Source organism: Oryctolagus cuniculus, chromosome 10 (genome assembly GCF_964237555.1).
Source record: "Oryctolagus cuniculus chromosome 10, mOryCun1.1, whole genome shotgun sequence".
Classification (NCBI taxonomy): Eukaryota; Metazoa; Chordata; class Mammalia; order Lagomorpha; family Leporidae; genus Oryctolagus; species Oryctolagus cuniculus.
In genome coordinates this window covers 55789504-55813299 of record NC_091441.1, presented here as the reverse complement: position 1 = coordinate 55813299, position 23796 = coordinate 55789504, and the positions used below count along the sequence as shown (strand labels likewise).

Here is a 23796-nt window from a genome sequence, read left to right as displayed (position 1 = left end):
TGGTTGGGTCTGGGCCAGGCTGAAGCCAGGAACTTGGAAATTCATCCAGGTCATTTATGTGAGTACTAGTGTCCCAAATACTTGGGCCATCTTCTCCTGCTTTCCAGGTGCATTAGCAGGGAGCTGAATCAAAAGCAGAGAAACCAGGACTACTATGTTAAAAATTACTAGTCTAAAAATCAGTAGTAACACTGCTTTGCAACTCTACATTTGTCATCTCTGTAATTTAACAGACTATTGCATTAAAAAATTGCTGCTTTATGCTTTTGGATACAAAATGCACAAAGGTATGATTTTGTGACATCAGTAAGTTAAAGATTTGGGAATGGAGATGTAAATAAGGTTTTATCTTATGTAAATAAGGTATTATCTAATTAGGAGCTTAAATGTAATCCTTTTGATAACATCAAATAAAATACTCAAGAATATACACAACAGATTATGAGAAGGGAATTTAAACATTTCATTGTAGGACATCAGCTAAATATAAGACAGCAGTATAGGAAATGAGGGACAAAAAAGCTATAAAGCATATAGAAAACAAATAGGAAAATGACAGGAGTAAATCCCTTTTTACCATTAGTTACTTTAAATGTAAATAAATGGGTTAAACTACAGTTCAAAGACAGAGAATGGCAGAGTGGATTAGAAAACATTATCAAGCTATATGCCATCTTTTGGAAACTTGCTTTAGATTCAATGAAAACAAATAAATTGAAACTGGAAGGATGGAAAAAGATTTGTCATGGAAATAGTAGCCAAAGGAGAGCAGGGGTGACTGTTAGAATTTCAGACTAAAAAATATACTTTAAATCAGAAGCTTACAAGATACAAAGAATGATGTTGCACTTACATTAGCAAAAGGTTCAGTACAGCAAAAAACAATTATGGGCCAGCACCGCGGCTTACTTGGCTAATCTTCCGCCTGGGGCGCCGGCACCCTGGGTTCTAGTCCTGGTTGGGACACTGGATTCTGTCCTGGTTGCTCCTCTTCCAGTCCAGCTCTCTGCTGTGGCCTGGGAAGGCAGTGGAGGATGGCCCAAGTGCTTGGGCTCTGCACCCACATGGGAGACCAGGAGAAGCACCTGGCTCCTGGCTTCGGATTGGCACAGCGCGCTGGCCGTAGCAACCACCTGGGGGGTGCACCAATGGAAGGAAGACCTTTCTCTCTGTCTCTCTCTCTCTCTCACTGTCTAACTCTGCCTGTAAAAAAAAAAAAAATTATAAACCTTCGTGCAGTGTAAAAATTGTCAGAATTGAATGGAGAAATAGACATTTCTGCAAAGGTAGTTGAAGATTTCAGTACTCCACTCAATGAGTAGAGCAACTAGACAAAAAACAAAGAAATAGAGGACCTGAACAACACAGTAAGCCAACTACATCTAACAAACACATTAAAGAACACTCTGCAACAGCAGAATATACATTCTTCTCAAGTGCAGATGCAGTATTCTTTAAGATAGACCATATATTTGGCCACAAATACTGGAGGCAGGGTACTTTATAAGGAAAAGAGCTAATTTAGCTCTTAGTTCTTCTTCTTCTTCTTTTTTTTTTTTTTTTTTTTTTTTTTTTTTTTTGACAGGCAGAGTGGACAGTGAGAGAGAGAGACAGAGAGAAAGGTCTTCCTTTGCCGTTGGTTCACCCTCCAATGGCCGCTGCGGCCGGCACACCGCGCTGATCCGATGGCAGGAGCCAGGTACTTATCCTGGTCTCCCGTAGGGTGCAGGGCCCAAGCACTTGGGCCATCCTCCACTGCACTCCCGGGCCACAGCAGATAGCTGACCTGGAAGAGGGGCAACCAGGACAGAATCCAGAGCCCCAACCGGGACTAGAACCCGGTGTGCCGACGCCGCAAGGTGGAGGATTAGCCTAGTGAGCCGCGGTGCCGGCCTCTTCTTCTTTTTTTTTTTTTTTTTTTTTTTTATTTATTTGAAAGACAGAGTTACACAGAGAGAGCGAGAGACACAGAGAGAGAGAGAGGTCTTCCATCTGCTGGTTCACCTCCCAGATGGCCGCAACGGCTGGAGCTGCTCCAATGTGAAGCCAGGAGCTTCTTCTGGGTCTCCCATGTGGGTGCAGGGACCCAAAGATTTGGGCCGTCCTCCACTGCTTTCCTAGGCCATTAGCTCATAGTTCTTAATGCCCAACAGCATGACCTTGGCTTCTGGTGAGGGCCTTTCAGTGATCAGCATTATGTGGCAGGTGTGTATGCGAGGGGAATAGAGGGACAAGTTAAGGAAGGGGTCTGGGTTTGGGGTTGTCATGATGAGAGAGGGAGTAAATGACCAGGGGAGACAAGGCTTACTGTTTTATAACAACCTGCTCTGTAACTAATTCAATACTGTGAGACCTCCATTAATCCCTTCATGAGAGCAGTGTCTCCATGACTTAGTTTCTTTACTTTTCTTTCTTTCTTTTTTTTTTTTTTAAAGATTTATTTATTTATTTGAAAGGGAGATTACAGAGAGGCAAAGGCAGAAAGAGAGGTCTTTCATCTGCTGGTTTGCTCCCCGGATGGCTGCAACGGCTGGAGCTGCGCCGATCTGAAGCCACGAGCCAGGAGCTTCTTCTTGGTCTCCCACGTGGGTATAGGGGCCCAAGGACCTGTGCCATCTTCCACTGCTTTCCAAGTCCATAGCAGAGACCTGGATTGGAAGTGGAGCAGCTAAGACTTGAACCGGAGCCCATATGAGATGCTGAAACTGCAAGTGGCAGCTTTACCTGCTACGCCGCAGCGCTGGCCCCAACTTAATTACTTTCTACCAGCCACCCCTTTTTTTTTTTTTTTTAAGATTTATTTATTTATTTGAAAGTCAGAGTTATACAGAGAGAGAAGGAGTGGCAAAGAGAGAGAGAAGTCTTCCATCCACTGGTTCACTCCCCAATTGGCTGCAGTGACTGGAGCTGTGCTGAGTCAGGAGCTTCTGCAGGGTCTCCCATGCGGGTGCAGGAGCCCAAGGACTTGGGCCATCTTCTGCTGCTGTCCCAGGCCGTAGCAGAGAGCTGGATCAGAAGTGGAGCAGCAGGGACTAGAATCGGCGCCCTTATGGGATGTCAGCACTGCAGGTGGTGGCTTTATGTCACAGTGCAGGCCCCATCACTTTTTTTTTAGTTAAAATTTTTTTATTTATATAAAGTGACCAAATTTCATGTATTTCATATATATATATATAGATAAGAGAGTAATGATAGTTCCCACCCTCTCTCCTCCTTATTTTTTTCTTTTAATTTTTACAATGGCACACTTTCATTTTATTTTATAATCACAAGTTTAATCCTCCTCCAAATAAAGGATTCAACAAGTAGCAAGTAGAAAAGCCACTATTCGTCAAGAGTATAGACAAGGGCTGTAAACTATAACCAAGTCTCAAAATGCAATTTTGCTCATATACATTATATTTTTTGTGTGTGGTGTATATTAATTACCACATATCAGAGAAAACATGGTATTGTCTTTTTGGGACTGGCTTATTTCACTAAGCAAAATGGTTTCCTGTTGCATCCGTATTGTTGCAAAAGACAGGATTTCATTCTTTTTTTTTTTTACAGCTATCACCTCTTAAAGACCCACCACCTGCGTGTGCTTTTACTTTGGGGTGTAAGCTTCCAGCACAAGAAACCTTGGGTGATAAACTACAGTAGTCACAAGTGCAGTCTCAATAAATTTAAAAACATAAACATACAAAGCATCTTCTCCAGACATTGTGGAATGAGGTTAGAAATCATTAATGGTGGAGGCCAGTGCTGTGGCATAGCAGGTAAAACCACCTCCTGCTACTCAGGCATCTCATATGAGTACCGGTTTGAGTCCTGGTTGCTCCACTTTCAATCCAGCTTCCTGATAATGCACTGGAAAAGCAACAGAAGACAGCCCAAGTGCTTGGGCCCCTGCGCCCATGTGGGATACCTGGAAGAAGCTCCTGGTTCCTGGCTGTGGTCTGGCCTAGCCCTGGCTGTTGCAGCTGTTTGGGGAGTGAACCAGCAGGTGGAAGATCTCTCTTGCTCGCTCGCTCGCTCTCTTTCTTTCTGCCTCTCCCTCTCTCTGTCTCTGTAACTCTGCTTTCAAATCAATTAAAAACAAAAAAAGAAAAGAAAAAAAGAAAAATCAGTAACCAAAGCAAAAACGGAGGCAGACATAGACAGAGATTTTTTTTTTTAATGTAGTAGAGAGACATCAAAGAGAATTCTGTCTTTGGTGTGAGGAATAGATTTGGGTAACAATAAAGTAGAGACAAAAGGAGCTAGTTTAGGTGAGTGAGTATGAAGGCCTGAACTAGTGGTATAGTTGGAGAAGATAGAACAGATTTGAGCATAAATTAAGAAATAAGGTTAGAATTTTGGAAGGGCATTTAGTACAGCTGTTAGGATGCGCTTGGGATGCTTGCATCCTATATTAGAGTGTGTGGTTTGAGTCCTTGCTCCTTCACTTGGGAGTCAGCAAATGATGGCTCAAGTACTTGTATCCCTGCCACCCACAGGAGACCAGCATTCAGTTCTGGGTGCCTGCCTTCAGCCTTGGCCAGCTGTGGCTATTAGGGGCATTTGGGGAATGAAGATGTTTCCTTTGTCTCTGTGTGACTGCCTTTCAAATAAAAGTGAAAATAAATAAATAAAACTTAAAAAAAAAAGCTATAGAATTTGGTGACTGTGTAATAGAGGACTCAAAAAGAGTGTAGATGAGTATGAGTTAGGGATAATGATTTTGTTGACCATATCACCTGTGGTTCCATCAGCTAAGAGGGAATATTGGAACAAGATCAGATTTTGGAGAATTGGGAGGAAGAATAGGGGGGAGAGAAAAATAGAGTCAAGATCAGTGTTAGCTTTAGTATAAGTCCCTTTATAAATTCTTTGAGATAACCTTGTGAAGGTCTTCTGTAACCTTGTCCCTTAAAATTCTCATTGGTTATCTGTAACAAATTCAGGGGGCCAGAGTAATGATTTAACTACATGTAGTTTATATGATGTAACTATTAGTCTAGTAAATATAGCTATTGGTCTGATAATATATTGGTCTAGGCTTATCATTTATCTTTGGAATTAATCACTGTTCTGGTTACTTTGTTGGCTCTACTTTGTTTATTTTTCTCAAATTAATCTGGTTCTTGGTATATTATTATAGTTTTGTTTTTTCTTCTAAAATATTCACTAATTCAAATTTAAATACTAATGTTTAGGATAAAGATGGAGATAGAGCAGTTCACCATGCAGCCTTTGGAGATGAAGGTGCTGTTATAGAAGTACTACACCGAGGCAGTGCTGATTTGAATGCCCGCAACAAACGCCGGCAGACACCACTTCATATTGCTGTTAATAAAGGTCATCTTCAAGTAGTGAAGACTTTATTGGACTTTGGTTGTCATCCCAGTCTCCAGGTAAAATCTTTATGTATATTTTGCAAGTATTGCTAGGTTCCCATTAAAGGGGAGCACTAAGGTCTATCCTAAGCACACCAAAGATAAAGAAAGTTACAAAATTGGCAACTCTTCCTTCTTAGAAAACCTTCTTTTTTCTAGAAACTGTCAGTAGATTTGGTTCAGAGTAGGGGGTGGAGTGCCATGGAAGTGGGGTTTCCTGTCAAAAATACTAGTTTATAAATGCATTTGATTTAACCCTATTGATCATGACAGTGAGTTTTGGCAGCTTAAAGAAGTGTAACAGACTGTATTTCATAAAAGTTACTTCATAGCTATCTAAATTATTTTAATCATAGCTTAATGTTTCTTTGGGTCTTGGTCTAGTCCTCAGTCTTGGTAGCTTTTCTGGTTTGGCAAATATATAGGGTTTTAGAGTGATTTACAATAGGACATAATTTTTGAAACAAAGATCATCACATAAAAATTCTCAGAGTCTTCTTAACCACTGTGTTAGCCACCAGATGAGTTAAGCCATTTATTTAAGGGAAGTGTAATCTGTGTCCATCATTTATAGTTTGGTTACTAAACAGCTTGTCTTTTGTCTACCTGTCAAAACTCAAAATTGGTATGGATATGTAATGATTTCATAGCAAAATAAAATAGCACAAGAACATAATTTGCTAACTTTCAGTTTCTATTTTTAGACTGTTATCTATTATGATCATCTTTAACAGAATAGGCTTGAAATAGCATGTTATTTTTAAATAAAAACATTACCTGAAACACTGTTCGAATATTTAAAAAATACATTGTATAAAAGAGAAAGCTAATGATTAAAACAAAAAGTGGATTAGAACTTTAAGCTGCCTGTAGTTTGGATAATTCATAGTAACCAAGAATTGGATTGGATAGATCTCAGAGATATAACAAAAAAATAACAAGATAATAAGAGTGAGGGTTTGAGAAGAACTGTAAGAATAGATTTTGCTAAGCTGGATAATTATTAGGAACCAATGTTTCTCACGTATAACCATTCTGGAACTGACAGGGTCTAGTGTATGACATTATTAATGAGTGTCAGGCTTGGAGAATGGGAGAATTGGGGTATTAATCTGTCAATGGAGAGGGAATTTATACCTTTTGATCTTTTTGTCTGAAATGAGAGTCAAGGTTATGTGTTGAGAGTGTAGAATGATTGAGAAGAATGAGAAAGGTTTGGAATAACTACTGTGAGGACCCGAGGCACAACAGACCAGGAACCTGTAGAAGGGTATTCCACTAATGTCAAGAGCCCCTCTCAAGGTGAACATACACTTTTTTTTGGTTGTTTTGTTTTAAAAACATATTTATTTATTTGAAAGGCAGAATTGTAGAGAGAAAGGGAGAAATAGATCTTAACATGCCCTGGTTCACTCCCCAAGTGGCCACAATGGCTAGAGTTGGGCTAGACTGAAACCAGAAGTCTGAAGTTTCTTCTAGTTCTCCCACATGGATGGCATGGGCCCACACACTTTGGCCATCTTCTGCTTTTCCAGGTTCATTAGCAGGGAGCTGGATTTGTTGTGGCACAGCCAGAATTCATGTGGGATACTGGAGCCACAGGTGGTAACTTAACTTGCTGTGCCACAACACCAGCCCCAAAGATAAAAGTTTTTAATGCTGTAAGATTAACAGGAATTTGGAAGGTGGATGATTGGGTTGCATTGAGGTTAAGAATTCCTTCTGTTGGTGAATGAATATATGCCTATGATTGGCATACATTTTCTGTAACAAGACAATATTGTAAATTTTCATATATCACAACTGTCCAGCTCTGCCTTTATAGAGTGAACCAGCCATAGATAGTACATAAATGAATGGTGTGTCTGTGTTCCACTGAAAACTTAATTTACAAAAACAGGTGGCAAACTGATCTGGCAAGTGTGCTATATGCCTCAGGACAGGCTATCTCAGACTTTACTGACAGTAACATCTACGAAACTATGAATTCAGTGAAGTCTAAATTACTCATTTATGCAAATGGCTGGTGAGTAGGTAAATCAATTGTTAATGTAAAAAATAGCTTCAAAAAAAGTAGTCTGAAAATACTAAATTTTCACTTCAGTTTGTTTTTACTTTGATCTAATTAGCCACTTTTCTGCTCTTTGAAAACATATAGGTTGATGGTTCTCTAACTTTGTAATATATTCATCTGGGGAGCTCTGAAATACTATTGGTACTTGGCTCTCACCTCTAGAAATTTAGTCGATCTGGAGAACAGCCTGAGCATAAGGACTTTTAAGAGCTCCCCAATGGAGTCTAATGTACAGCTAAGTTGAAAATCACTTTTAATTTATTGTTGTTATGGGGCCTGAGCCTGGTGTAGGTTTGGATGGAATTTCAGGGTACAATCATTAGTGGTAGAAATAAGGTGTAGCAAGCCATTTAAAATTTATTACATCTTTTTGGCAGCTTTTTCACCTTATTAATTTTTTTAGGTGAATTATATTTCAAGTTAACATTTATTTTCTTATTTGGAAAACTACAACGTGTTTATTGTGTTTTCCATCTAGATTTGAGTATGCCTATTTAATGTGGCTAGTGTGTCTTACCTGCATTTTCTTAGGAAGGGTTTTAACAACTTTATGGAAAGCATATTATGAAAAAGCCATGCATGGATTTCAGAATTCCTTGTGCCCAAATAAACTTATGTTTTAGTTCCCTTTTTCTGTGAACTTTTTGAATTAATGCTCCTATTTAATCCAGAGCATGATCTTTTTTTAATTATTGTTGGATTTGGCCTCTGTTTACTTTTTTCTGTTGAGTAATTCAGTTTTGCTATGAGATGTGGTGATTAGTTTAAGAAGAACTAATGAATATCTCTTTAAACTTAACAACAACAAAAAAGGATTCTGAAGGTGATACCCCTCTCCATGATGCAATAAGTAAGAAACGTGATGATATCCTGGCAGTTCTTTTGGAAGCTGGAGCAGATGTTACCATTACAAACAATAATGGATTTAATGCTCTACACCATGCTGCTCTAAGAGGAAATCCCAGGTAAAGAGGTCATCTTTTGCTATTTTTTGTGTACTTTAAAAATATTTTCCTATTACTGGTTCTCTTTTTTGCTGAAACAGGTGAGGAAGTGATTTTAGTTTATTTTAATATTTTAAGCCATTTTAAACATTTGTGGACATTATACCTTCATTTAGTGGATTAGTTTTATATGAGAGTTTTGAGAGTTGTTAAAGTAATACAAGTATTATAAAATGATTACTTAAATGTTAAATGTAGATACAGGCCGGCGCCGCGGCTCACTAGGCTAATCCTCCGCCTAGCGGCGCCGGCACACCGGGTTCTAGTCCCGGTCGGGGTGCCGGATTCTGTCCCGGTTGCCCCTCTTCCAGGCCAGCCCTCTGCTGTGGCCAGGGAGTGCAGTGGAGGATGGCCCAGGTGCTTGGGCCCTGCACCCGCATGGGAGACCAGGAAAAGCACCTGGCTCCTGGCTCCTGCCATCGGATCAGCGCGGTGTGCCGGCCGCAGCGCGCCGGCCGCGGCGGCCATTGGAGGGTGAACCAACGGCAAAGGAAGACCTTTCTCTCTGTCTCTCTCTCTCACTGTCCACTCTGCCTGTCAAAAAAAAATAAATAAATAAATTAAAAAAAAATGTAGATACAAATCTTTAAAGGTTTAATTAAAATGCATTCCGTTTGGAGATTGATGTTTCTTCAAGCTCATTCTCAAGATGTCCTCCTATGTTATACATCTTCATGGTAATTACTTTTAAAACTTGTTACTAAATAAATACTGTTACCTAGTTCATTATTAATTCTGTAATTAGTTATGTAAACTCCTAGTGTAGATGTCCTCCAATCATTGTCAAAATAATAGGTGTTCCACTGAAAAATGTGTTTGCTGATTAAAGTTTGAGAACTTTTAGAGAGTCACATTATTCATAGATGGTCTCCAGAGGCCCACAAAAAAAGGAAAATGCTTAGCTTTGCTTAACCTAGAGATTTCTGTATACTCATTTTTTTGGAACAAATATTCAATCACACTTACATATCTGAGGGAAATGTTCACTTTGATGTTTGTTTATTTTTTAACGATTTATTTATGTGAAAAACAGAACGACAGAGAGAAGAAGAGACAGGGAAAGAGAGCTCTTACTTCTCATTCAGCTATAAATGGCTGCAACAGCAGAGGTTGGGCCAGGCTGAACTATGAGGTGGGAACTCCATTTGGTCTCCTAGATGGGTGACAGAGGTCCAAGAATTTGGACAATCTTCAGCTGCTTTCCCAGGTCCATTATCAGAAGCTGGATCAGAAGCAGAGCAGCTGGTACTCACCAGACATTCTGAAACAGGACGCCAGCATCACAAGCAGTGGTTTAACCTGCTATGCTACAATGCTGGCCCCAATTTTGATGTTTGTTTTGATAGTTGTTATCTATCCTGATCTCTTATTACTTATGTTGTTTCCTTTTTTTTTTAAGTGTCAGAATCACCACTAGAGGGCAATCAGAGAAAAACAAAGATGTTATCACTGTTGCTTGTTAGTACCCATAGCAGTGGGCATATAAAAATAGAATACCATGTATGGCCTTATTTAAGATCATGTCTTGATTTTGTTTTTCAAGTTAAAAATATTTGAATATTTCATACTTTTATATTGTGAAGGAGATGGAATAGTATTACATGTTCCATGCCTTTCAAACAGTGATAAGGTTAGCCCATACCACATGCCATGCCTCTACTTAGTGTTTTCTGCATGCATTACCTCATTCACTCCTTTCTGCAGTTCTGTGAGGCAAGTGTTAATATACTCATTTCATAGATGAAGAATATGAGGCTTATAGTAATGAATTTATTTGTTCAAGACCACATATTTGATTAGTGGAGCAGCCAGATTTTTTTTTTTTTTTTTGACAAGCAGAGTGGACAGAGAGAGAGACAGAGAGAAAGGTCTTCCTTTGTCGTTGGTTCACCCTCCAATGGCTGCCGCGGCCAGTGTGCTGCGGCTGGCACACCACGCTGATCCAATGGCAGGAGCCAGGTACTTATTCTGGTCTCCCATGGGGTGCAGGGCCCAAGCACTTGGGCCATCCTCCTCTGCCTTCCCGGGCCACAGCAGAGAGCTGGCCTGGAAGAGGGGCAGTGGGACAGAATCTGGCGCCCCGACCGGGACTAGAACCTGGTGTGCCGGCGCCACAAGGCAGGGGATTAGCCTAGTGAGCTGCGGCGCCGTCCCGAACAGCCAGAATTTTAAAAAGGGCTGTATGATTTTAGAATCATAACTGTCAAACCACTTTATACTACTTTTTCCTGTGTGGTCTCTTTGTGAGCTAAATCATGTATGTGGACAGAGAGTGATTTAATCAAGAGTGATTATTAGTGCATCATTCCCCTTGCTGCTTCATTGATAGAGCTATCTCTCTCTAGTTCTCAACTTGCAGTTAGTTCAAAGCTTCTATTCTACCAGTTTTTCTAGTTCACTCCATTATCCCTACTCCCAGTGTTACTGACCCACCACTTTTTCCTGGACTATTATAGTTTTTTTTTTTTTTTTTAAGATTTATTTATTTATTTGAAAGAGTTACAGAGAGAGAGGAAAAGGCAGAAAGAGAGAGAGAGAGAGAGATCTTCCATCTGATGGTTCATTCTGCAAATGGCAGCAACGCCCAGGGCTGGGCCAGGCCGAAACTAAGAGCCAGGAACTTCTTCCGGGTCTGCCATGTGGATGAAGGGGCCCAGCTACTTGAGTCATCTGCTGCTGCTTTTCCATGTATGTTAGCAGGGAGCTGGATCAAAAGTGGAGCAGCCAGGACTCAAGTTGGTGCCTATATGGAATGCCAGTGTTGCAAGCATTAGTTTAACCCACTATGCCAAAATGCCAGCCCCTAAGTTACACTTTTAAATCATGATGTTTAAGATAAACTAGAAATTGAGGTATTTTGGTACAGTTATCTTTAATGTTTTGGATTGTTGCATTTTTACTGGGAGTAGACATGGTATATTCAATAATTCTAAGGCTACTCAGGAGGAGAAAAATTGCTTCTTCTGTTTCTTTAATTTTTTATAAATCTTGAGGAAGCTTCTGAAAATCTCAGAGCAAATGGGATTTATTCCTGGTGTGCAGGGATGGTTCAACATATGCAAGTCAATAAATGATGCATCATATTAATAAAGTGAAGAATAAAAACCATATGACTATCTCAATAAATGCAGAGAAAGCATTTGATAAAATATAACATCTTTTCATGATAAAAACCTTGAGCAAATTTGGTATAGAAGGAACATACCTCAACACAATCAAGGCAATATATGACAGATCCACAGTCAGTATCATATTGAATGGGTAAAAACTGGAAGCATTTGCACTAAGATCCAGAACCAGACAAGGATGCTCACTCTCATCATTACAGTTCAGTATAGTTCTGGAAGTCTTAGCCAGAGCCATTAGAGAAGAAAAAGAACTAAAAAGGATACAAATGGGAAAGGGGGAAGCCATATTATTCTGTATGTAGATGACATGATCCTGTACATAGGGGAACTAAAGGGTACACTAAGAGATTATTAGAACTTATAAGAGAGTTTGGCAAAGTTGCAAGATATAAAATCAGCACTCAAAAATCAGTAACCTTTGTATACACAAACAATGCCGTGGCTGAGAAAGAACTTATAAGATCAGTTCCATTCATAGTAACTACAAAAAAAATTGAATACCTTGGGATAAATTTAATGAAGGATATGAAAGATCTCTACAGTGAAAATTAAAAATTTTAAGGGAATAAAAAGACACCAAAAAATGAAAAATCTTCCATATTCTTGGATTGGAAGAATTAATATCAAAATGTTCATACAACCCAAAGCAATTTACAGATTCAGTGCAATCCCAATCAAAACACCAAAGACGTTCTTCTCAGATCTGGAAAAAATGACCCTAAAATTCATCTGGAATCACAAGAGACCCTGCATAGCTAAAACAATCCAAAACAATAAAAATAAAGCTGGAAGCATCAGAATACCTGATTTCAACACATATTGCAGGGAGCTGGAGCTGTGGCGTAGTAAGTTAAAACTTTGCCTGTAGCACCAGCATCCCATATGGGCACCAGTTGTGTCCTAGCTGCTGCTCTTCCAATCCAGCTCTCTACTAATGGCCTGGGAAGGCAGTGGATGATGGCCCAAGTGCTTGGGCCCCTGCACCCATGTGGGAGACCCAGAAGAGGCTCCTGGCTCCTGGCTTCAGACTGGCCCAGCTCTGGCTGTTGCGGCCATTTGGGATTGAATCAGTGAATGGAAGACCTCTCTCTCCCTCTGTCTCTCCTTCTCTCTGTATCTCTGTTTCTCAGATAAATAAATAAATAAATCTTAACAAAATATTACAGGGAAGTTATAATCAAAACAGCTTGGTACTGGCACAAGAATTGACTCATTGACCAGTGTAGCAGACTAGAGATCCCAGAAATCAATCCATGCATCTGCAACCAACTAATATTTCACCCATAGGCCATAATCAGTCTCTGCAGAAAGAACAGTCTCTTCAACAAATGGTGTTGAGAAAATTGGATCTCTGCATACAGAAGTACTAAACAAGATCCCTACCTTAAACCCTGTTCAAAAATCAAGTCACAATGGAGCAGGGATCTAAATCTGAGACCTGAAGCCATCAAACTACTAGAGGGAAATACTGCAAGACATTTGCATGGAGAGATTTCTTGGATAAAACCCTAGCAGCACAGGCAATTAAAACAAAAATAGACAAATGGGATTACATCAAGCTAAGAAGCTTCTTCACAGCAAAGGAAACACTCAGCAAAGTAAAGAGGCAGTCTACAGGATGAGAGAAAATATTTGCAAATTATACAGCTGTAAAAAGATTAATATCCAGAATATATAAGGAGCTCAGGAAACTCAGTAACAGCAAAACAAGCAGTCCAGTTAAGAAATGGGCAAAGGATATGATCAGGAATTTTTCAAAGTATGAAATATGGGCCGGCGCTGTGGCTCACTTGGCTAATCCTCTGCCTGTGGCGTTGGCACTCCGGGTTCTAGTCCCAGTTGGGGCATCGGGGTCTGTCCCGGTTGCTCCTTTTCCATTCCAGCTCTCTGCTGTGGCCCGGGAAGGCAGTGGAGGATCGCCCAAGTGCTTGGGCCCTGCACCTGCGTTGAAGACCAGGAAGAAGCATCTGGCTCCTGGCTTCGGATCGGTGCAGCGCCGGCCGTAGTGGCCATTTGGGGGGTGAACCAATGGAAGGAAGACCTTTCTCTCTCTCTCTCTCTCTCTCTCTCTCTCTCTCTCTCTCTCTCTCTGTCTAACTCTGCCTGTCCAAAAAAAAAAAAAAGTGGCCAACAGACACATGGAAAGATGCTCAGCATCACTAGACATCAAGGAAATACAGATAAAAACCACAATGAGATTTCACCTCTCACCAGTTAGAATGCCTGTCATCCAAAAATCAAAAAATAACAAATTCTGGCAAGGATATGGGGGAAAAGGTACCCTAATACACAGTTGGTGTGAATGTAAACTAGTACAACTATCATGGAAGACAGTATGGAGATTCCTAAGAAATCTGAATGTAGACCTACCATATGATTCAGCCATTCCACTCTTGGGAATTTACCCAAAGGAAATGAAATCAGCACATGAAAGGGTTTTCTGTACCCCCCCGCCCCCAACATTTATAGCAGCTTTAATTCACAATGGCTAAGATGTGAAACCAACCCAGATGTCCATCAACTGATGACTTGATATGGTATATATACATGATGGAGTACTACTCAGCCATAAAAAGGAATGAAATCTTCCTGTCTTTCAAAAAAATGGACACAACTGGAGACCATTATGCTTAGTGAAATAAGCCAGTCCCCAAAAGACAGATATCATATATTTCCCCTGTTTGTAGTAACTAATACATAGAGTACAAAAAAAAGGTAATGGATTTGAGAAAAATTGACATTTTGAGATTTGGTCATTGTTTATAGCCCTTGTTTATACTCTTGATGACCAGTGATTTTTCTGCTATTACTTGTTGAATTCTTTATTTAGTGGGTTAAGCTTGTTATTATAAAGAAAATTGAAAGTTAGGTCATTGTAAAAACTAAAAGAAAAATAAGAAGGGGAAAAAGTAGGAATAAGAGAGGGAGGGTAGGGTTGGAAGTATCCTTATACTCTTAAATACATGAAATTTGTTCCCTTTTTATTACTAAAAATAAAATAAATAAGACTTTTTAAAACTCTTGAAATAAGAAAGAAAATCTATAATAGTGACTCCTCCAACCAGGTAATTGGTATTACCTGACATTAGTAAAAAAGGGCAAAATGCCTGTATTCTACAACAAAGTAGTATATCATTTAAGCTACATGAGTTCTTTATACCTAATTCCTTAAGATATATTAGGTAGTTGGGATTAAAGATTGGTAGATTGTGTGATTTTAATTGGGAGGCTATTAGAAGAGGATACAATTTCTCTTATCAGTTATAATTGAAAGTTGTGGTCCTTTGAGTTCTTTTTTCCTTCCAAATCTTTCATTCTTAGAGTTCACTTTCCTTTACTGACCAGTGATGTCAAAAGATAAAAGTAGCCATTTTTAGTGCCCTAGAATTAGAAAAACAGTAAATCACTTCAGCCTTCATACTTACTTAAAAAAAAAAAAAAAAAAAAAAAAGAGACATAAGGAAATAATTATTTCCAGAACCTGATGAGCTTACCACTTTTGGATAAAATATAAAATATGATTAACAGATACAGCAGTGTTTTCCCATTTCTCAGTTTATATATCTTAATAACTCCTTTACCTTAAATTGTAACATTTCAGCTTGTTCTTGTGATCTGTGTTTTATGCCCCAGTTATCGTTATTTAGTATAATTACTCTGTTTGGCTTCATGTGTAGTCGATTTTAATTTAAATTGATTGCACTTTAATTAATGTAATTCTTACCTACTTTTGAAGTTACTTCTTTTATTAGAATGTATATATATATATTTCTGTAACAAATTATTGGGAATATATTCTAATGCCATCACAAATACTTATTTAAAATTATTTCCATGTATTTTATTTTAAAATATGGAAAAGTTTCCAAAATTTGTATGTACATGTTATAAATGTAGAAATTTAAGTACCATCGTAGTTCCTGGCCTTGCTTTTAGTTAGCAATAATAGTTTTTCAGCAATGGATCAATAACACAGTAGAATTAATAATTACTGAATGTGTTCTGCTAAAAGAAAAAATGATTTTTTCCAGTCTTCAAAATATGTCTTGATGGCCTATATTTTTTTTTTTTTTTTTTTTTTTTGACAGGCAGAGTGGACAGTGAGAGAGAGAGACAGAGAGAAAGGTCTTCCTTTGCCGTTGGTTCACCCTCCAATGGCCGCCGCGGCCTGCGCGCTGCGGCCGGCGCACCGCGCTGACCCGATGGCAGGAGCCAGGAGCCAGGTGCTTCTCCTGGTCTCCCATGGGGTGCAGGGCCCAAGTACTTGGGCCATCCTCCACTGCACTCCCTGGCCACAGCAGAGGGCTGGCCTGGAAGAGGGCAACCGGGACAGAATCCGGCGCCCTGACCGGGACTAGAACCCGGTGTGCCGGCGCCGCTAGGCGGAGGATTAGCCTAGTGAGCCGCGGCGCCGGCCAATGGCCTATATTTTTTTAAGAATGAACTTTGAAATCTTGATTTCAAATGTCCAGATCAGCACAGATTCTAGATTTCAAAGCTGATCTTGACGTTTCCTCATAGTATGACAGTAATTGAGACAAAGAGAAAAAGAGTTGCAAAGCTGTTTGCTTTATTGCAGAATATAAAATTTCATGATGTGGTCCTGGCTTCATAAAGTTCTTAGTATTACAAAATAGCGGTTACTACATGCTTCAATGTATAGTTCTTTTGTTTTTAAGACATTTTAACTAGGAATGGTATTGTTGATATATTCTTATGTTTGATATTTATTGGCATGTTTTCCTCTGTAGTTTAGCCATATCATCTTCACTTTTTGTATGTAGGTAAAATTTCAGGTTTATTTCAAGAGGAGAGATTATTTCGTCTGATAAAAATGAAAGCAAATTTTTTTTTGGATTAGCATTAATCAGCATGTTACTTATGAACTATCTCTGTGAGGACCCTGTATTTTAGCTGCCTTTAAGTTTTTAGAGTTTCCTCATAGGCATGAAAATAATTCACTCAGCAGTTCTCTGCAGAGCTAGCAAATTCAATTGGTAGGTTTTTTGAGGGTACTGATTGCCACATTATAAAGTTACTTTATATAGCATTACTTATGCATTTTTCTTTAATACAAACTGAATATGAGGAGTGACAGTAAGATATAAGTGAACCCCGTGATGTGATGTAGTTGTTCTGTTTTCAGGTTACTAGATAACTTCATCTATTTACTTATTTATTTATTCTTAGAAAGACACATGGTAACCTTAAGGAATATGTAAGTAACTCATAGTTTTCCCTCAAGAATGTTATGATACCTTCAGCTTTTTAAATTCTGAAATTTTCATATGGTCTGGTAAATGAGACTGTGTTGGATACAGAAATATTTGATCATCTGGACTATATCTTGTTTAATGTTTTTCTTTCCCCGTAACTCTGAACATGCTGAATGGATATACACAAAAAATAGCTGAAAGTCTATTAAATGGTAGTGGATTTATAATATGTCCATTTTCTCTAAAATGTGCTTATACATCTACTGTCAAATATTATGTGCCTTGTAACACATAAGTGTATTTAATGTGACTGACTGAGGTGTAATTAAGAAGTACAAGACTGTTTTTTGAGTGAAGTGATAAGATTTATTTACACATGATACCTCCTTTTGCCCACAGTCTTTAAGTGGGTGATTTCATTTTGAAATAGAGCAATGGTCAGGAGTTGAGAATTGCCTTCAGTAACCCTTCATTAATTGCTGAAATATTTGCCTCTCTTTTAAAAAAGACATTAAATTATTTATAATTTTATTGAAGTCATTATGAAGATTAGATGGATATCAGATCACTTGTCATTTTCCCCTTGCTTGAGTTTGTCTCCACTGAGAGGGAGAGGGAGAGGGAAAAAGTGAGAGTGAGAGAGAATTTTATGTGTATGTATTTGTAAAGGACAAAGAATGCAAGAGTGAAGAGATTGATTAGAATGTAAATATTAGAGGAGATCTTCATTTTACAGCTGAGGAAACAGAATGGAGTGGTGAAGTAGCTTCATGAGAAAAGAGAGTAAAAATGCTTATAGCATTTTTTTCTTCCTTTCGTGAGGATTAAATGCCTTGGGTTCTAGGTCAGAGGATTAAGTAATTACTACACAAGACATTCTATATTATCTCCTTTTTCTCCTTACCTGATAACATTAATGTAAATAGCGGTAAAATTAAGGACTAATTATATGAGAGATGGTGATGTGACATTTCTAGAGTATTGTTTTATGTAATGCTACAGCTTTCTAAAACCTGAAATATGTGTGTATCCATGTGACTCCCACAGTGTCATTCTCAAAATGTTTTCAGGTAGGTTTTAGGTGGAATTTCCAGTTATTTTCTTCTTTTGAAGGAAGGTTATTTATTAATTTATTATGATGAAGTACAGCCTACATTATTATCATTTTATTTCTGAAAGATAAGAAATGTAATACCAAGAGACAATAAGTCAGCAAAATTATTTTATTTGAAACCCTTAAGTCTTACACACATGGTTCATAAAGCTTTTTGTAAACAACTTTAACCCCTAGAACTCTTCTAAGTAGAATAATAACAAATTATTTTATGTTAACCACATTCTGAATAATTTAAGTAAGTTGAAATTAGTTGATATGTGATTGACATTCATGAATGAAAATGTTGGCTGTCCTGTAGTAATCAATGCATAGCTACAGCTGGTTGAAGGGGACCAAATCCATTGAAGAGGCGATTTGGTTCCATTTTACCAGCTCTAGCAAAGCATTGTAGTGCTGTTAGTTTGGAATCCAAAACAGTTAAATGCTTTTCATTTGTGAAATTATAGTTCTGGACCTTAGAAATTCTTGCTACCAGTGCTTCAGTCAATGAATGTGAAATTTCTGTTTTGAAGGCACTTTTCCTATGATTTCCTATTCTTTGGGTTCAGAAGTCTTCCTTTTAACATGTTGCTAAAGCATTAAGGAATTATCATTGTACATCTTTATTTTCAACATCTTTGCTAATTCTTAAGTGTAGACAATAACTTTTTGTAAAACCAACAGTATTTAGAAGAACAAATAGACCTTATGTATTTCAGAGTAATGTTTTCTATTACTAGGCAGCAAACCAGATGACTTCAGTGGTTAAGCTAATGGGTTGATGAAGAGTACTGCTAATAACACATTTCTACCACCATTGCTTTTTGTGTGTGTGTGTGTTATAGTTGAGGATGAATAGCAAGTTGTTGACATGGGGTGGAGGAATATAAGTGGCCTTAAGAAAGTACCACTGCCCTTTGCTTTATAAATAGTTCACATGTGTATTCAGTGAATTGCTTGGACTTGTGTTGAAATGAACTGTGCTTGCCTTGTTGTTTTTCTTTGTTTTTGCTATGGAAGGCTATAAGTCTTTGGTCTATTAAGACCTTCTAAAGGTCTGTTTCTTTGACTAAATCCTCTGTAGTTTCGGGTGCAGTTTCTCTAGTTATTTTTCATTAACAATTTAATAAAACTGATTTGTGATGGTTACTTATAATCCATAAATCTGAGTATTAAAATCTACCATATGACTAATACTTTAAAAATCTGTACAGATTTTCCTGATCTGTATCTATTGATTTCAGTATCAGGGAAGGGATGTCTTCTGAAATACTTGTATAAAAAGTTTGTTTGTCTTAAGGTATGTCCTTACAGTAAAATATAAAGAGTAATGAAATATGCTTCTTCTTACTATTTGGAATTAAACTGGGTCAACACTAATTCAGGCAATATGGAAACTTTTCTTAATTCAGTACATTCTGCATCTGTTGGTTAGTAAGTATCATGCTCTTGGTAAAATTAATGTAACTGCAATTCTTTCTGTCATTTATTCTAATAGAAGTGAAACAGGTGTTAAATGGCCTGAACTTAAGTACTGAAGATAGCAACAACACTGGCTTCTATTTTTACTAGTTATATGGAAGCTGTTTAGCAGATCCAGTTGCTCAAGTGTGCTTTTGGATGGCAGTTCAGTTTCATTTACTGGCCATATCAGGGCAAGGAGAGGCCATGGTGAAAAAAATAGTACAGCATTTGATAATGTCAGCATCTGTTATCCCTGTCAGGGAGACAGTTGAAATGTTTGAGTTACACCAGTGTCAGCAGATGCCCAGAGTTTAACATGTACTCAGTTAAAAATGAACAGCTGATCTAAGTGATGGATGTGACATTTTAGAGTGATTGAAAATGCTCTTAGATACGTTAAGTTACACTTGTAAGCATGAGACTTACTGTGTAATTTTACTTTTTAAATGAATAGCCTGCTATTTTATTTTGTTAGGATTATATACTCTTAATATAACAAGAAGATTCTTAATCATGCACTTTTTATACTTTCCAGTAAACATGCAGCGACATACATCTATCCTTGTAATCTGCTGATAAAATAAAAATAAACATCTTTCTATAACTGTCTTATTAAAAAATTATAGTTAAACTAAGTCGCCTATATTTCGATTTCTAACATAAGAAATTTAAAATATTATGTTTTCTTTATGTGTATAAATATTCCAGTTGAAATAACTTTTAGTAAGAAAAGGTTAGTATGTATGAATTTTTTTCCTTTGTTTCTCTAACTTTGTCATGTTTTAATTGCTTAAAAGCAGTATCACTTATTATTGCTATGAGTTTAATTATTTGTGATTTTAATAAATATGCAAAGTAAACCACATAAAATAGAAAACATATTTTGGAATCTTTAACAGGCTGTATATAGTGATCTGTTATGTTTATTAAAAATGAATTATTGCATAGTACCAATAAAAGTGGTTACTCTATCTGTATAAATTAGTTCTTTACTACAGTGTTTTGATCTTAATTGATCCGTTTGGAAAAAGAAAATTCAAAGATAATATAGATAATAAGATAACTCTTTCTAAATATTTGACAATTTTTTACCAATATACCCTATTAACTTATAACTGTGTTCCAGAATTTTGTCATTTTTCCTGTTTAAAAGTTTTAATTAATTTTAAGTATTAACAGCATTTAAAGCAAAGATTGGATTAAGAATCTGATAAACCTGAGAACAAGGGCCACTTTTATTTTTTATGTACAATTACTTAAAAGATAGTCTTTTTGGATGTTGAATATGTCTGTAGGTGTCCAGTTACAAAACCTAAAACACCAAAAGTTTTGCTTTAGGAAATTCTCTAATATGAATAGATGACAAATATATAAAAATCTGAAAAATATTTGTTAAAATGTGAGTGAAGTCAGCTTTTGTTGTATATTAATTTTCATAACAAATCAGTCAGCCCTCTGAATGTGATAAATTAAGATCAAATTGTGGAGACAGAAAATAGGTCATGTGTTTTCCCTTATTCTGTTGTATTAGTAATACTAGTTCCCTTTTGTAGTCAGACGTTGTCATGTAAGTGTTTAATTTAAAAATCTAAAATGAAGAATGTTTTAAAGTTAAGCGTTTTGAGAGGAGTTCCATGAGAATTTGAAATCTACCAAAGTAAAATTTTTCCTTCACAAAATATTAACTCTTAGGTATAGTTAGTTTCCATCTCTCTGTAGTAGGTACATTTGTTTTTGGTGTTAGTATTGCCAAAGGTCATTTATTTGATAGTAGGTTAATTTACCATATGAAGGTCATTCATGTAGAAAGAAGCAGTGGCTTCTTTTAGCTGCAGTTTAGTTCTCTCTTGATGCTTTATTACCTACCAAAAATACATACTTCTTTACATTCCATAGCATTGTATGTTCATATGGGTACATAAAGAAGTATGTACTCTGAGTAGGTATTACTAAGTTGTTAGCTGTAAAAACAAAGTATTTTATTTTCTCATTTGTTAGTAAAACATTCAGCTTACTGATGTAGATCACTGGTAGATCATTTGTAGAGACCAATTTATCAAAGACTAAACTTTATAAAAAATTTACCTGGTCATGGCATTGATACCATTTATGGTTCCTTGTTCTCGGTGACATAGACATTCTTACACATTTGACCAGTTATCTGTTGAACTTTGTCCTGATTTGGTTCTTTTTGCAAGAGATTCATAGAATTAGTGGAGTTTTTCAGAAATTGCTAAGATCAGCGTGGTATTTCTTCATAGTCTTCAGAACAAGTTTCTTCTCTTCTTTTGGGGGAGGGGTAGGGGAGAGTTTGCTTCTAGGGCCTACAAGTAGATAGTAATTAATTCAGTTCAGATTCTTTTTATAAAGTATGTATCTTATTCAAAACTTAATTATAACCAACATATACCTCTGTAACATTGAAATAATGAGGTTAAAAAAATCTTTTCAGAGTGTAGAGGAGTGAATTTTTAGAGATGGTGATTTTTTGCTAGGTTTTAAAAAAAGTCATAGATGAGAAATCATGATCATTTGAAAACTTCTTTTTTGTACCCTTGTCTTTATTAGTTACCTGAATTTTGCAATTTGGTGTTTCTGCTTGGGTTGAATACAAATTTTAAAAGATGCTTAAATACCTAATTTTGATTAGTTATTTTGATTTTTCAAGAAGTTTAATATAAAGGATAACTTACCAGAACAGCCAACTTTTCCAAAGTCTCAAAAGAACTGACAGATTTTAGCCTCGGAGCACCTAGGTTTTAGCTTGATTATTTAGCATGTGAAGAAATTATACTTGGTGATGATATTAAAAGGTTAATTTAAAAGAAAACCTCAAGAATTTTTCAGATTTGACCAAGGAGATTTAAAAAGGGCAAAGGTAGTAGAATTTCTGCAGCCTGTGACAAAAGGCTGGTGCAGCTTGTAGAGAACAAATCAAAAGGTAGCAGTAGATAACCCAGTACTCTGACAGTTTCAGCAATGCAGCATTAGAATTACACTTTGCACATTCTGATTTTTTTGTGTGACCAATTAATAGCTAGCATTAAAAATGATCTACCAACTTTCTTGGTTGACTAAACCTTGAAATAGGCATTTAATCATTTTTAAAAGGTAGTCTATTTTGGAAGCAGGATGTGATTTACCCGGATTGCAAATTATCATTTAATCTGAAACAGTAAAAACTAAATCTTTAATAATGTCAATGATAGTAATGGATTTGCACATTTTTTACATCGAGTTATCTGCCATGATATTTGGACATTTCTTTTTACACTACCTAAGCTCTTAAGTTGAACTGTGAAATTAGGCTATGCCCAGGTAGAATTTAGTTTAATGATAAGAACATGTTTCAAGTCAGTAATAAGTAAGCATGCAGAAAGTCATAAGCGTCCTTAAAAGTATAGGCCTTGTGCTCTGTTACCTGTAAGCCTAGTGTTGTGCAGCATTTGCAGCAGGAAGAGAGGCAATGACCTACAGAGTCACAGCAGCCGCAGCCATCTCATCTTGTTCCTCACTCGATTCGCTGATTCAGCACTTCTTTTCATGAGCTCGGTGAAGTTAAGGGGATGTATCAGTGAATACAGAGCCTCACCTTTTAAGATAAATTTGAAAAACAAACGAGGAAGCCTAATTTTTCCTTTCCCTCACCTTCCACTTAAAAAACAAAAACAAGCTCCTGTACTGTTGAATCAGCTTAGGCCATTTGATTTGGAATGTAATTTACCAGTATTGCACATAAATGTAGAGAAAGTTAAGCAACCAAGAAAGGTTGCTACAATGACCACGAAAATAAATCTAGCTTATTTGTCAGATGAAATGCTTCAGAAGAGGGGAAAAAGTTGCAGAGGAAGTTAATTTTACAGTCTTCAAAAAAAGACAACAAAATACCTCCCCCACCCCCCTCAAGTTACTGTAAACATGCCCCCTGTTTTCGTTTGCCCACCAGAATACATTTGGGTTCTTCTCACTTCTCAGGAAATATTCTGCATCTTTCTTGCTTTGAGATTTTTTTGTTTTTGTTTTTAGTTTCCAGGATTAAATGGTAGAACAGTAGTGAAGCTACCTTGTCATATCCAGAGGTCAAGTCTGCAAGCGAGGTCAGGACTTCCACATGGTCACTACAGAGACCAACTTATATTCTTCCCTCAGTGACCACAGGCTAAACTGTTACAGCTTTATAGGCAGCTAAGCATTTGAAACATGCACTCCCAGGCAAACAGGCTCTCTTGTGCCTCTCTCTTCCCTGACCATATTTAGTCAACCATAGCAAAAAATAGTCTCTCAGCTGTCGATTGTCGATCTAAAAGCTGAGGAAGCTTCTATCTTGCTTTCTGCCTATTGATTGTTCATCCTGCAGTCCAAACACTGCTTTGCCATTTGTCCTGCCTTTTTTTTTTTTTTTTTTTTTTTTTTTTTTTTTTTGAGGACTGCCAAATAAAGCGGTCTCTCATGTT

General features: G+C 37.3%; 1 protein-coding gene, 1 long non-coding RNA gene and 2 other non-coding genes across 22 annotated transcripts in view; 1 reads left to right on the top strand and 3 right to left on the bottom strand.

The window, feature by feature from the left end:
• MIB1 (MIB E3 ubiquitin protein ligase 1) overlaps nucleotides 1-23796 on the top strand; it is a 164424-nt gene that overhangs the window by 97834 nt on the left and 42794 nt on the right. The window contains exons 11-12 of the mRNA XM_002713451.5: nucleotides 5181-5378; nucleotides 8248-8399. Of these exons, the coding sequence (XP_002713497.1) occupies nucleotides 5181-5378; nucleotides 8248-8399 (350 nt within the window). The remainder of the gene's footprint in view (nucleotides 1-5180; nucleotides 5379-8247; nucleotides 8400-23796) is intronic.
• On the bottom strand, nucleotides 440-23706 carry LOC103349303 (uncharacterized). 19 transcript variants are annotated; one of them, XR_011379400.1, is made up of 6 exons: nucleotides 23406-23706; nucleotides 22764-22934; nucleotides 21428-21666; nucleotides 13357-13649; nucleotides 11644-11817; nucleotides 10895-11181 (listed from the first exon to the last, which is right to left on the bottom strand). It is a non-coding gene; the product is annotated as an uncharacterized lncRNA (long non-coding RNA). The 19 variants fall into 19 exon arrangements; XR_011379399.1 differs by having other exon boundaries at nucleotides 13357-13507; XR_011379398.1 differs by lacking the exons at nucleotides 10895-11181; nucleotides 11644-11817; nucleotides 13357-13649 and adding exons at nucleotides 2405-2648; nucleotides 14813-14947.
• MIR133A (microRNA mir-133a) lies at nucleotides 18214-18273 on the bottom strand. The gene has a single exon (NR_162523.1). It is a non-coding gene; the product is annotated as a microRNA mir-133a (primary transcript).
• Nucleotides 21214-21274, bottom strand: MIR1-2 (microRNA mir-1-2). Its single transcript, NR_162451.1, has one exon. It is a non-coding gene; the product is annotated as a microRNA mir-1-2 (primary transcript).